At 51.8% G+C, this 14,806-nt stretch overlaps 1 protein-coding gene across 1 annotated transcript in view; it reads left to right on the top strand.

Annotated features, from left to right (window-relative positions):
* The window catches only part of ZMAT4 (zinc finger, matrin-type 4), a 43,619-nt gene that overhangs the window by 23,221 nt on the left and 5,592 nt on the right, over positions 1–14,806 (top strand). Inside the window, exons 4-5 of the mRNA XM_010137275.1 lie at positions 4,405–4,632; positions 12,944–13,040. Of these exons, the coding sequence (XP_010135577.1) occupies positions 4,405–4,632; positions 12,944–13,040 (325 nt within the window). The remainder of the gene's footprint in view (positions 1–4,404; positions 4,633–12,943; positions 13,041–14,806) is intronic.

Below are 14,806 nucleotides of genomic sequence, written 5' to 3'. Positions count from 1 at the left end.
GGGGGTGCCCAGCAGCCCCTGAGGCTTTCCCTGCGCAGAGCAGCTCCTCTCCGAACAGCACCCTGCGGCTTCATCCAGGACTCGCTTCGGTCTCCAGCCGGGAAGCGGCAGGGGGAGGACTTCTGCAGGTGCCTCCTGCTGCTGGCGTTCAACGTGTGTCTGAGGACTGAGCGTCTTCCCTGCAAGTGGCGCACGGCCAGAGCACGGCTCTATGTTGTACCTGAGAGCAGCTGAGGGCGTCCTGGAGAGTTTCATGCCACAAGGTGAAAGGTGTATCTCAGCTCTGCTGGACTGGTGAAGATCAGACCTCCCTCTGGTCACCAGGGAGGCTACTTCAGCCCCCAGCGCTAGCAGCCTGTGCAACAGCCCAGGCCGTCAGCAGAGCTCCTGCGCTGTGCCCTGGTGGCTCTGCTCCCCCCACGCTGAGCAGAGAATCCAGAGGCGTTTGCTGATCACCTGAAGCTGCAGCCACCGTCACCCACCTTCGGGAGGGCTCGGACCGGTTTTGCGGGTGCATGTGGAAGCGTTCTGCCTCCAACAGACCACGGCGTGGTGTTCTGGGGTTTCTGTCTCACCAGTCACATAGAAAATCACATCTGTTCTCAGTCCCCTTGTGGAGTTACACCTTTTCTTCCGCTTTTATCATCTGAGGAAATACAGATCTCCCAGTTCTCTGCTGGTGCTTTCAGGATGGGGAGAGCAGTCGGGTTTTCACAATGGGAAAGGGATGTCTCATCACTGCAGTGAAGTATTTCTGGTCTTTTCTGTTGCTCCTGCTGCACAGGGTTGGAGCCCTCGGAGCCTTTACGTCACCACTGTGGCTGATGAATTTCTCTAGTCGTTTCCCAGATCTTCTGTCAGCTTGCATCCAGCCATCAGTATGAGTGATAAAACGAAGAATTGGGGGAGGGAGATAGCTGCTGCTTTTGTTGATCCCACAGCGGGTACCTGCAGGTGTCAATCAGGAAGGTGGAAGTTGGCCCCTCAGCACCATGTCTGGGCTGAGGAGGAGCAGGGACTGGGGTGTGCCAGGGGAGGGGAGATGCCAGCACCAGGGGCCCCAGCACTCGGGGTGAGGAATGAGAGTGATTTTGCTGGTAGGAAAAGTCACCTTGGCTTTTTTCCCTCCTTGTCCTCCGGTTCCTAGTGAGGGGTTTGTGTTTCAGACGTGCTGAAGAGGACAGAGGAAAGGGCCCTCGGGTTGGGGTGTGAGGATCCATCCAGCGGCAGCTGGAGTCCCAGACTCATCTGCTGAAGAATATGGAATTTCTCCAGTGCCCCGTTGTCAGGGCTGTTACCTTCTCGCTCTCACGCTCGGTTCCTGGAGATCAGCAATGAGGAAAGCTCGGTGCCGTTTAAACATGGCTATGAATAAGCATGCAGAAATAAGTCAAACATTAGTTCATTGCCGGAGTGCTAAAGTGTTTCTAACTTTGTATTTTGCTTCTTGCAGCAAAGTAAGACTTTCTCACTTCCCTCCCACAGCAAAAGGGAGCGTAAGGCAGACTGTCATGAGCTGGTTAGCATTCCGAATACCTGAAATAGTCAAACTAGCAGCTTTTATGTTTGTGTTTTAGATGGAGAAACATTTTTAAGATTTGACGTTTCGCGAGTGTTTATTATTAATTTTCGTGTCACTGCTCAGGGGATGATGATATTTTCTGTTCTGTAGTAGTTACATAGTGCATATCAAAATGAGAAATCCACATTTCTGCAGAAGTCAGCTGTCACCTGTTTCTCTTCAGGAGGATTTGGAGGACATGGGATGTTTCATTAATTACCAGGCCAGGTTTGCACACCTTAGGACTGGCAGCAGTTGTGAATGGAAGCTGAGGTGGGGATGGGGGGGCTCTGATGCAATCCCCCGAAGCAGGAGGGCCGGTCCCTCTGACAGTCTCCCTCCTGCACTGCATTTGGGTGAGCTCAAGCCACCAGCCTCGTTGAGAGGGGCTCAGACACGCGGCCACAGGGTGCTGGTCCGGCTGATGGCCGAGCAGCAGGATGCTTCAGTCGTATTTCTTTAGTGAGTAGGAGATCTAACTCCTGCGGACACCACCAGCTCTGTGAACTTCAGCCTCCCTGGTTCCCCTCTGGCGACAGCTAACATCTAAATGAGGAGAAAGATGACCAGAAGATCTGATAGATTTAACTTCGTAGCCTGAGGCCTGCAGAGCAGCAAGTCAGATGTATCACAGAGCTCCTGGGCTGCCGTAATAACTGGTTGTTATTGGTCCAGATGTCCAAGCATCTCTGCAGCCCAGTCCCAGCGTGGCACCCGCATCCTGGGGAGGGCAAAAGGGCGGATCCCCGCAGCTCTCGTGGGCTGGGTGCATTCCCACACAGGGCAGCTCTTGGCACTGACTCGGGGGGTGCCTGTGGGTGGTCACAAACACTCGTGAGCAATAGGCAAAGTGCTGCTTTTCACGGATCAGGCATATGCCAAGTCTGCGTAGCCCCAGCTGGGACAGACGATATCACTGTTCCCTCGTTTTCTTCTTCACCCACATGCGCTGGCCCCTGGCTCTGCTCTCCGGTGTACTTGTACTGGTGTTATGTTGTGGGCGCCTCAGAGGGGCTGGGGGTGCTGGCATAGAGGTGGTAGGAAAGAGGATGGGTTTGGCTGCGAACTACAGCTGGGTCCCTCCCGAGCCCTGCCGCTGCCCACCAGCTCTGGCCAGAGCCATCTCTCAGGAGGCGGCACAGGCTCCGCCAGCCCTGCAGAGCAGGTCCTGTCCGAGCACAGCCCTGGCCCCGGAGCGGTTCGAGGGGCGCTGAGAGCCCAAGGCAGAGGAAGAAGGTTTTCTCTGTGGGCATCGTGCTTGGTTTCTAAGTAGGCTGGTTAAAGGGGGGCGGGCAGAAATTAAGCAGTGGAATCCTCTGGTGGGGTGAGATGAATCCAAACGAGCAGGCGGGTGGCTCGCGAGACAGCAGAGTGAGGAGAAGGAATATCTTCCACAGGAACCAGTTGTGTAATGACTTTATTAACCGATTCCCAAAAGAGCTCGGTCCGCTCGTGCTGCGCCGAGCGCTGGTGGCAGCAGCAGGAGCTGGGAAACTCTTCCCGAGTGTTTCTGCAGAGGCTGCCAAGGAGGGGGGTGGTGCCTGCACCAGCTGTCCAGGCCGTGAAACTCCGATACCTTGGCACTTGTCATCAAAAACAATAGAAGCTTATAAACCCCGGGATGGTGATAAGGTTGTAAGTAATGTTATATGTAAGATACAATTTCCTTGAGGAAAGTTAATAGACGTCTCTTCCCAAGCAGGTCAGCAGATTTATCACAGTATTTACCTCCTGGGGCTGTGGAGTCAATCACAGAGGGCTCCAGTTTAATTATATGTCTAAAGATGTCCCTGTTTTGCTCATCACTGCCCTTCCCAGTACCAGACACTGAGGTGGGCTCGTCACTTGCCAGCCTGTGCTCCCATCAGGGCTCAGCGGGAACAGCGCGGAGCCTCGAGATCAAAGGAGAGCGATCAAGCTCCTCTTCACCACCTTAAAATTTGCCTATTCTGGTATCAGGGAGAGAGTGGTTTGTTAATTATTTAGAGAGCAGACACTTCATCTGGAAAAGAAAAGGAACACCACATAAAAGGGAATTTTTGAACAAGGTGTGATAATTAAGTCATTGTATATTTTTGTATCACAATGTTATCTGAACTTTACTTTAAACCACTTTTCCATGGCTTTGTGACTTCTATTGTATGAAGTAGGAAAACTATGGCAAAAAGGTGCAGCTCTGCTGTGTAAAGTCTATCACCCCCTTTTCTGTGAAATTATTTGGGGAACATGTTTGGGTCCCCAGATGGCCTCCTGGTGAATCTGAAGGGAAATGGGATCAAATCCCGCTTGTGGGTTGCTGGTACCTGTCAATTCACAATATGAAAGTTTTGCAATGAGGGGACTGACAGCTGAATATTTTTTTAATCTGTGTCAATTTACAATTGCTACAGCTTTCCCCATCCTTTGCAAGACCAAATAAATTGAAAAATAAGAGTCCTCAGGTAATGATAAATCTGTCTCTCTTGAGAAGTAGATGGCTTTGCATGTTTTGTTTATTCTCTGCTGGCAATTTTTCCTGGAAGTAGCAATTTAAGCAGGGTAAGTTTAGCAGGTTCAGTCACAACAGTGATAAGTCGTGTAGCTGCAACAAGAGCATCCCCCTTTCCCACCCAGCTGAATGCAGATAGTTGAGGAACAATTATAGTCCTGTGCTATCCTTTCACGCTGCTTTTTTAATGAGAAATGGCAGATTTCCGAGCAGTACCATCCAAAATGTCCAGTGGGACCCTTAACTGCTGCTAATTATTCCCCGTGTCTAATGTGGGCTCTGCCTCAGGGCCTGCTGTTCCTCAGACAGCAACACTAGCCTGAAAAAGCTCCTGTCTGAATGATTCCTTTTACAGAAACCACTCTGAGCTCCCTAAAGCAGCCGCACACGGATGGTCCCCCGCCGGTACCGTCACCGCACCAGCGGAGAGACTCGGACAGGTACTGCCAGCTCTGCGCAGCCTGGTTCAACAACCCCATGATGGCACAGCAGCACTACGACGGCAAAAAGCACAAGAAGAACGCGGCCAGGGCTGACCTCCTGGAGCAGCTGGGGAAGACCCTGGACCTGGGGGAGCTGCGAGGTGAGAGCACCAGTATGCAGAGACCAGGGACCCGCTGCCCGTGGGGTCTGGTGACCACGGGGATGATGCCGTGCCCGCTGCGGTCACTGTTCCTCTGGTCAAGTGGTGCAGGGGAGACCATGGTGCTCAGACTACTTTCTGAGGTTCCTGTTACCGTAAAAAAGTCCCCTCCTCTGAGATGAGAGTCTGCAGTTTTGGCAGCATCCTTTAAAAGTTGTTTCCTAGGTATTTCTTTTGCTTCTTCCTAAAATAGTCGCTTCCATTAGCACCCGCGTCTGTCCTCGAGCGAATGAGGGCTGTCCCTGTGAGCTGGGAGGAGAGCGTGTCAGCGCGCTCAGCCCCGCAGGGAACTGGGGACCGGGATGTTTGTTGCTGGAGGCAGAGCACTCCCTACATCTCCCCGATGGAGAGCAGGGCAGTCGCTGTCTTCTGAGATTTAATTAGTGCTTGTAAGGCTCTGCAGTGGCCCTGGGTCAGCAGCAGAGAAGAGGAACGGAGCCTTTGCTCTGGGTCTGCTGAACACAAGTGTTCCGTGTTCTCACTGACGGACAGCAGCTGCCCATCCGCCTGTCTGATCGTCCATTCTGGACCCGTGGGGTCCCTGCACCCTGGGGTCACCTGGATTTGGGCCCTACCCCCCTCCTGGAGGGACCCCCCCACCTTGTCTGGGGCTGTTGCTGCACCTGCCAGAGCCCCCCAGCACCTCCTGTCCCTCCTGGTGGCAGCTGGCGCTGGTGAAGGGCAGGCTCCGTACCGCTGTTGACTGAGAGGTGACAGAGCCCCCCAGCACCTCCTGTCCCTCCTGGGGGCAGCTGGCGCTGGTGAAGGGCTGGCTCCGTCACGCTGTTGATGGAGATGTGCTAACTTACAGCTGCTGGGGACGCGGCTGAGAGTGAGCGCTGAACAAAGCGCCTTTTGAACATGGAGGTGTAATTACAGGAGGAGAGGTACGAGCCTCCCCTTGGAAGGTGTCTCTGTGGTCTTGATTATAATCCTGTGCTCACACAATGTGTTTGACTGAAGTAGGCTGAGGAAAAAGTGCAGGTTTGATTTTCAACACCATGCGAGAGAGGAAGTCTGGATTGCCAGCAAGACACTGCGTGAACATTTTAAAATGCCATTTTTTTTTTCCTTGCTAAATGAAATAATTTTCCTTTAAATACTAATGACTATGCAGTATATTGTGCGTTTCTTGATCTCAAATAATCCTTGTAATGGTTATCCAGATCCTTCGCGTGCTACCCGGTGTGACTCACAATGCCATAAATGATTCATGTCGTTGAGTCACTGCCCGCAGTTGAAAATATGCGGGGAAATAAAACCTGGGACAATAACACCGGAGTGCTTAGGACTTTGAACGGTGCCAAGCTCAAGAGTGGCCGAGGATGTCGTTAACTGTAAATAAATCAGTTGTGAAGTGTTGTATTCATTTAGCTCGAGCCCTGAAGAGTTGAAATCGGAGGGCTTGGCATACCCATCAGCTCCTTCCTTTGGTTCTGTGCATGGCTGGGACTTGCAGATGAATCTGGTGTGGTCCTGCTGGGGTCCCTTGGTCGCAGGGGAGAGGGGCTGCCCAGCTGCACCCTGGCTGTGCAGGTCCCTGGTGAGGGGGGAAGCCAGTGCTGTCCTCTGCTCGCACAGCTCCGGGCTGTCTCAGCGTCTGCAGCTCACGGTGCCCGGTGCGGACGAGCCGCGTAGCAGGACTTGGTGAGCCAAGGAGGACATCCTTGAGCGGGCGGACGGTGCCCCGCAGAGCTGGCCTTGGCGCTGGAGCTGTGGCTTGCAGCCCTCGTCTTGGCAGGGGTGTAACCAGGGGCTGTGCTGTGCTCTCCCGCGCGTGTTCAGCTGTGAGGCTAGAGCCGATCTCCACGGACGTCGAAGGCACATCTCTGCAACAGCCACCGCGGGCTGAGGGCTGCCTGCTGCCTGGGAAGCAGCCTTGCCTTGGCAGGTAAAGCCCTGTCTGGCTGGAGAGAAAGGGCAGCAGCGTCAGTTCAGAGACAGCCGGCGGCAGTCTGACCTGGGCTGTCAGTGGCGCTTTCCTGACCTTTGTTTTCGGTGTCCAGTGGATTCGGTGTTCGGCAGAACGTGGTGGGGATTATGCCCTGCGCTCTCCCTGCTCTGCCCTTGTTCTGCTACCTCAGTGTTAGCTAGAACACATACTCATCCCCAGTGGCTTCTCCCATCACCACGTAAATATTAATTCTATTTTGACTACTGTGGGAGACGAACATTTGATGCATTGTGTGAGCCTGGGAAAAGCAGTGTCAGTTGAAGTACAACATTTCAGCAGCCTTTGATGTTTTGATAATGGCTATAATGAAATATTTATTGATAAATATGAATGTGTATTTGGAGAAATAAGAATAGAGAGCTATTTTTGGACAACTGATACTTGTAGGAAACAAAAACATTGATTCTTCTCACCAAGTGCTCATCCTGCAATTCTGAAGTCCTGTTCTCTTCTCAGAAATGAGGAAGAGGACAAAAACAAGGAAAAAGAAACCCCACTAGCAGCACCGTTTCTGTAGCCTGTATGGATTTAAAGCCGGGGGTAGGTGGTGACACCGTCTGGGTGCTCTGGCCGAGCGGTGGGCTCTTTGTGGGTTACTTGGCAGTGCCCCCGTTGCTCTGGGCAGGGTCCAGCTGATCTCTCCAAGCAGCTTTGTGCCGGTGTCCAGCCTTGCCAGCACTCCTGGAAACCCCTTTGCTCTTACTCATTAGGAGAGCGATGGGCATACCTTGAGAGAGGAAGAACTGGGAGTTTTCTTCCTGCAGAGCTGCCTGCTCGTGCTGCTGTGGTGGCCCGGCCCATCCTGGAGCGGATGATGAGAAGCCAAGAATTGGTGGGTACGGGAACAAATGCTGACTTCTGGGCTCTTCCCCTGACAGCTTGTGCCTGTTCAGCAACACAGAGCAGAAGCTACTCCGGCGCGGCTCCATCCGGCAGCTCTCGCCTTCCCTCCGCCTGCACCAGGCAGAGACAGACAGGCACTGCGGTTTTGCTCCGTCAGGTCACGTTCCACCAGTTTTACTTCACGTTGGCACGCTCCATCGCTGAGCTCCCGCTCGTTCCTCCTCTGACGCAGGTGGGCTCTTCAGGGGCAGAGGCCTCGCAGCAGAGACCGGCAGGTCTCGTTCACAGGAACTTAATTAGTAACAGACTCTGTTTATTGCTGGTGCCGAGCCAAAACCCCACAGTGAGGTGTTCTCTCTGCAGGCTGGTGCAGTGTTTGAAGGTCTGGGCTTTGTTACATGGATTCAGTTCCCCTTATTACCCCTTTTGCCTCTTTTCCCCTTTCCTATACGTGCACCTTTGAATGAACAAAATGAGCAGAAGACTTAACGTACAGATAGATCCTCCTTTATTCCACCAGTCTTTACAACCTGCACTCAGCACCTCTCTGTGTGGCAGTGGATGCCTTGCCAAGGCACCTTGGGCTCCCTTTGATGGCTGCCAGTCGAACTTGAATGCTACATGACAATAGAGACAGGGTCCAGACCAGCCTGGTGTACCTGGAGCTGACGGAACGGAATCCTGTAAACCGCAGGGACGTGGGTCTTCTTCCCAGGGCCCTGGAGCAGGTACGGGCGCTTCTCAAGGGGATTACACTGTGAATCCCTAAAATAAAACGTGGCAGACCCTCCAGTAAAGCAGGATGGGGAGGGCTGCACAGGGATGTTGTCACCTGAAGCCTTTGTATTTTCAGGTGAATTGTCATAGCTGCAGATGCTACCTTGCAACATCAGGCGAAGAGCTGAGCTTTCCTTCTCAGCTCAATTTCTGTCACTTTTCGTTAGTAAAAAGCGATTTAACAAGTACTCCCCTGGAATGTGTTTTAATGTGGTTTATGCAGAATGACATTAATGACTTGGCTTGTTAATATTTTATTTAACGGGTATAGGAGCACATTCAGTTCTCTGCGAGTGCATGTCATGAGGCAGGGGAGGGAATGCTGATGTGTGGTGAGAGTGCAGAGGTAGATGTGAACACAGACAGCACGGCGTTTCCCAGCACAGGTTGCTCCAGTTGGGACCACCTTCCTATTGCCAACTGCCTGTGGTGCTAATTCTCAACTCCAACAGGCTTTGGATGGGTGCATTTCATGAAGCCACACTTTCAGCCAAGTTGGCACCTTTGGTGAGATCTCTGGAGAGATCAAATACTGTTACCTTTGCTATTCTTGAGGTGATCGTTGCCTGTGGTTTCATCCTGCTGTTCATCTGAAGCTAGTTTCTTTTCTCTGTGTCTTGTTTTGGTGGAGCTCATGTCACGCTCAGGATTTTTCCGGTGCAGAACTGTCTCAGGATGCCAGATTTCAGCTGGGAGGTCCTGCAGTGTGGGAACGACAGTCCCAGGTCTGCTCCGGGGCAGTGTGGTGGTGAGGAGCGTGGTTCAGCCCTGGCAATGTTTCCATCCATCCAAATGTACCCGTGTGCTCTAGCAGCCGTGTGGCTCTGCTGAGCGTCAGCAAATTCACGGGCTTGGAAGAGCCACTGTGGCAGTGCTGAGTCCCCCCAGCGCTGGATGTGGGGAAGGGGGGGGGTCAGGATTCCCCCTCATTCATCATGGTGAGCAGCCTTGATGTGCCGGTGGAAAAAAATCAGTGTCCCCAGTTAGGAACTGTAATCGTGGATGGCATTTCCACCTACACAAGTAATTAAGATTCAATAAGGCTGCTGTTAATGTATGCTGTTAAATTAGCTGCTGAACATTAGAAACTTATTACCTTAATTTGATGTATTACCAGTTTCTTACCTCCCCAGTCCTGATCTCCACTGTACGGTGATCACGGCATGGTCCGAGGGCTGGGACTGCAGCAAGGTGCCAACGGACTGCCCGTGTCAGCCACGTGCTGCCTGTTTCATCCTTTCCCCTGCGTTGTGCCACGATGGTATGTGGTTTCTGATGCCACTGCCAGCTATGGACAGAGGGTTGGACTGGGCAACCATTGCTGCTGCACCAAGATAAATTCAGTGAGGAGAGCATCCATAGGCATATCTGCAATTTGATTTCTAATCCCTGCCGCATCACGACACATAAAAATATAGGTGACTATTTAAATACCTCTGTGTTTCTGCTTGCTGGCTCTTTTCAAGTACTCAACTGAATATTTCTGAAATAAGTTTTGAAGATGATGACTTTGATCCAAATTTGTAGGTGAGACGTGTGTGAGGTGTTGAGAAAAGTGGGAGTAAACTGGTAGGGTCTAGAGTTCAGAAGGAAACAAGGGATTTTTTTGGGAGTCTGTAGGTACAGCTGGGGAATGGAGAGAGTGTTTATAGCCTCTGCAGTTAATTATGGTAAGCGTGTACTGATCAGACTGGAGAATGCTGTACATCGCTGCTTCTAAACAAATTGTTCTAACCATTTCTGCAAAGAAATAATTAGAAAGTAGGAAGTCAAAACTGACTATTACATGGTACATTAAAGCTGTTCCTAAAGAGCGCAGCAGCCCGTGCTGGGTCCCACGACTCCAATGTTAAAGCAGAGCCCATTAAACCTGAAACAGCCTGTTCGGATCGTCATGGAAGTGAATCAGTGCAAAGCAGAAACGCGACCACAGAGGCTCAAAAATTTGCAATTCCTGCTTTTTCTAGGACAGGACGGAAATTACTCTAACATTGATGGCTTACTGTAATGCTGAGGAATGAGGAATGTTTTGGGTGAAGAACTGTCTAGAAAGGCAAAATAGACCATTAGTGTGTAAATAATTCCTTGGTCTGCCATGCGCCAGGCAGGCTGACACCCCCTCCAGAGGGAGGGAGGAGCACACCAGGGCACTAAGAATAAATGACTCAGAAATGGGCCAAACTGTGCGTTTTTTCCAGGAAATCTAAACTGACACAAATCAAAAATAGTATCAGCAGGCACCGGGCAGCAGCTGCCTTGGGAAAAGGCCTTTTCCCCTTCACCTCTCATTCTTACAGCTGCCTGGCTGCTGGGCTCCTATTTTTAGATTTTCAGCTTTTCAGCTTGTCCTGCTGAGAACTGAAAATACTCTCAGCCTGAAGTCATTAAATTATAATTCTGAGGTGCAAGTTGTTAAATGAGGAAGAAATAGTTTTCCCATTTAGGACAATAAATAGATTTGAGAATATCTGGATTTTGTGTCTCTCTGGGCACCTCAGGGGACTGCTTTTCTCAGGCTGCTCCGTACAGAGTTGTACCCGTAACCCTGGACTTCTTCCTTAACCCTGACTGTCTCCCTCTTCCCTGAGACCCACCCGGGACAATTCGCTTGATCAGAAGGTCTGAAATAACATGGAGTGGGAAGGGCGGTACCGGAAGGAAAACTGTGATAACTGTCCCAGTCTGAGTGTCACCCTCCAGTGAAAACCTGAACTTTGTAGCATCATAAAAGCTATTGCCATTTTTATTGTATCCATGAATCATCTCCTGTCTCTTGCTGTGTTTGCCTTACATGGCAGTTGGTTGAACACGGTTTAGAGGCATTTTGGAGTCACATATGGAGAAGGGCGGCCTCTCCCTCCTTGCCATGCCCCCGTCGGCAGCGCCGGCCCTTCCACTCCTGCCAAGCCCCTGTCCCTGTTCGGTGCATGCACGGGCTGTAGGTGAACAAACGTCTTGTCTGCGGTGGGTATTTCGGAGTTGTGAAGTTTAATCGTAGCTGAGTAAGCAAAACCCAGGCTGATTTTTTGGGTGTAGTTCTTCAGCTCAGATGGTTTCTGAGCTGGATGTGCCGGGAGAATGCTTCTGTGACTTTGCTTATAAATTGCTCTGTCCGAGATGTGCGTGAGTCTGCTGAATTGCCTGGTTTCTTTCCTTCCCCGCAGCCCGTGCCCAGAGGCAGAGCAGTGAATTAGGAGGGCAACGCTCTAAACCAAGCACTTTCCCTGCGCAGGGAGCTGTGGGTGCTGCTCCTCAGGGGATGGCTCTTCTGTGGGTCCAGTGGCCCCTTCTGAGGGTGCAGCCTTTGCCCTTTCGTGACCCCGGGAGCAGGACGGGCCATAGTCCCCATTTCTGTTGCCTTGGAGGAGTTTGTGTGTTTTGGGTTTGGTTCGGTGCTGCCGATGGCACTTGGCTGCTCTTTGCTGGCAGAGGATAAACCCGCCTGCACATGACCTGTGTGCTTCTCCGGAGCCCAGCACAGTCACCCCCCTCGCTGCTCCTGCCTCTACTCGCTCAGGCAGCTGTGCCCAAATCACCTGCTCTGCAATCCACACCACAATAAAGTAAGATGCATGGTGTCTGTTAGAAGATCACTTGTGACGGTGGCAATCAAAAGAACAGTGAAATGGAAAGCAGCAGAGGCAGCTAAGAGATTGGTTAGAAGGTACAAAACCCAAACAAAACAAAACTCCACAAAAGACAAACAGGAACTGAACTTTGTATCGTTTGTACCGTGAACCCACCGAGCTGCTCCTTCTGCGCTGGCAGCACTCAGCTGGCCAGCAGCGAGAGCAACAGCTTTATAAATAGTCGTATCTGTGAAGGGCTAAAATTAGCAAAGCAAGGGCAGCTTTGCAGCCAGGGCTGTGGACAGGTATTGCAGCCAAGAGTAAATCCATCAGGCAAGTGAGCTCCCAGCTTCCAGCTTCTGGATGGTGACCTGGTACCCGCGCCAGGCTTCCAGCTTTGACCTTCAGACGTGAGCTGACGAGTCGCTGGCTCTCAGGGACCAGCGGCTGTGTTCAGCCATCACGGCCGTTCCCTTCAGTGGGCAAATCAGAGTGGGTCCCTTTCTGGGAAAAAAAGAATTCCGAAGCGATCTAGCTCCTAAATACACTCTCGAGGAATTGCCCTGAATGGAGATCACTACCAAAAAGCAGAGGAACACATGGGGCTTCGTGTGCTTGCTGGTCTGCGCGAGGCGAAGCTTTGCGAGAGTCCCAGGAGAGGGACGACCAACTGCAGGGACCGCGGTCCCCAGGAGGGATTTGCCTTGGAACCCTGTTTTGTTCTGCTTAGTCTGTGCCTCTAAAAAATACTCCTTTAGGCTTCACTAATGCTTGGATACCCTGGCCTGAAAAGGAAAATAAATGATTACTGTAAACAGAAATGTCTGGGAAACTGGAAAGGAAATCTGAGATCTGAGTACGTTCTAATTAATTAGAAGTTTGCTGGGGCAAGGGTTAATGGTTTTTTTTCTGTTCCCCATCCCCCCTCTTCTTCAGCCATTTTCACTCAGTTGTGCTTGCCTGCCATTCCAATTCTGAACAGTCTGTAGCCCAGGCACGAAGATCTTTTTCCTCCCAGTGCAGCCCTGAGGTTGCCCTCAGCCCGCACTGAATGCACGGACGATGCTGAGGGCAGGGCACAATTAATGACTCTGGGTTTTCTCGGCAGGCCTGAAGCGCAGCTACACGTGCAGCATCTGCAACGTCACCCTGAACTCGATAGAGCAGTACCACGCGCACCTCAAGGGCTCCAAGCACCAGACCAAGTGGGTATCCTCGCGCTTCTCCCGGCCGTCTGTGTCTGACCAGAGGAATGTGTATACAATAACGCTTTACACTGATAACCCTCTCACCTGAGGAGCTCTGGGGGTTTGGCAAACACACATACTGGAGATGCTTCCAGCTTCAGAACCGCAGGGCTGAGCCCAAGTGGGCTTCCCAGAGTCCCACAGAAGCGGAGAGTGCTGTTTGCTCTTAATTTCCTTCCAGGCACCGCACGCCCCGGAGAAACCTGCTGTCAGCTCCTCGTCTTTCCATGCAGCCTGCTGTGTTTGGCTGCTGGACCTGTGTCCTGGCTTCCTGGGTTTCTGCCACAGGCTCTGGGATAGTCCTGCAGGGTCAGGAGCCTACAGGTGCCCCTCAACAGGGGCTCCTGCCTCGAGACGTGCCAAGGGTGCCAAGGGGGTGTCCTGCCTTCCTGGAGATCTGCCTTCTCTCCTGCACACCCCTCCTGTAGCCCCCCTTCTCAGGACCTACCCACTTGACATGGCTGTCGTTCTGCCCATTCTCAGGGACATCCCTTGTCCTCAGCTTGTCCTTCATAGGGTATTGGCCTTGGAGGAGGAGCGCTCCTTACTTTTGCTCGTGACAGCACGTTTACAGCACAGAGTACCGTCTAGCTCAGCCAGGTTGGAGGTTTGCTGTCCCATCCCACTGAAACGTGCAGCGGGCGCTGGGGAGCCCAAATGTCTGCCCCTCCTCTCCTCAGACTGGGCAGCGCCTGCTGCTTGGGACAGAGGAAGGAGAAACGGGCAGCCGTGACCCAAAGCGTTAATGAGTCTGGTTCTGATGCCACAAGCTTTTGTGCTTAATGATACCAAGTCTGCAGCTTCTTTCATCTGTTAAACCTCAGAAGAGACCCTGGTTGCCTAATGGGATTAGGCGTTTCCAGGCAAAAATGTTTGTGCCATGATTTAGAGCAGTTATGTGTTACCCAACTTGGGGAACTGGAGGGAGTCTGCTCTGTCAATTAGTACAAATTATTAAAATGAAGTGATAAAGAAATGTGGTACCAGAGCGTAGATTAATGAACTAATCTCTCTTAATATACTTACATGTGAGCTTTGGGAGCCGTTTCGGGCTGAAGGACTCGGGACTGCCCAAATTAGAAGAGGGATATAAAAGGTGTCACGAGTTAATGAAATACTTTGGGTAGCTTTACGGGCAGTGTGAGAGATGAGGGAGGATGATCAGAGCCAGCTATAAGTACTAATGTCTAATTTTGCTTAAGCTACCAAAGGATGAACGCAGACGGTCCCAGTTGCTGTTAGACCTTCGAAGATTCCCCGTATTATACCAGTTAGCCCTATCCTATTAATTCATGGAGCATTCAAATGTCTTCCAAATGCCACCCTTCCTGGACCTGAGCGTGGGGACATATTCAGGATCTTAATTAGCAGAAGGAACTGACGGCCTCAGATTTTCTAGATGGAGTCAGTGTTCGCACCCAGTGTGACAAACTCCACTGCTGGAAGATAGAGCTGACGGCCCTTCCAGTCGGAACCTGGGATGAGAGCAGCCGCGATGAGTGCCCGGGCCCAGAGCTGTGATTTATCCGCCCACTGCCAGTCCTCCCGAGTCTGTTACCGTTGCTGTTGTGCTGCTGCTGTCACCGCAAAGGGTAAAGGAGTTCATTTCAAACCGGAGCAGCCTCATGGGCGGGAAATAGAGACGTGCAGAAAAGATGTGCTACCCCTTTTCAGCGTCAGGAGGGAGCCTCGCATCCCCTGTTTTAGTCCCACCCCATCTGCTC

The sequence above is a fragment of the Buceros rhinoceros genome, unplaced genomic scaffold, assembly GCF_000710305.1.
Source record: "Buceros rhinoceros silvestris isolate BGI_N320 unplaced genomic scaffold, ASM71030v1 scaffold21855, whole genome shotgun sequence".
Lineage (NCBI taxonomy): Eukaryota > Metazoa > Chordata > Aves > Bucerotiformes > Bucerotidae > Buceros > Buceros rhinoceros.
This window is presented reverse-complemented; position numbering and strand designations above follow the sequence as displayed.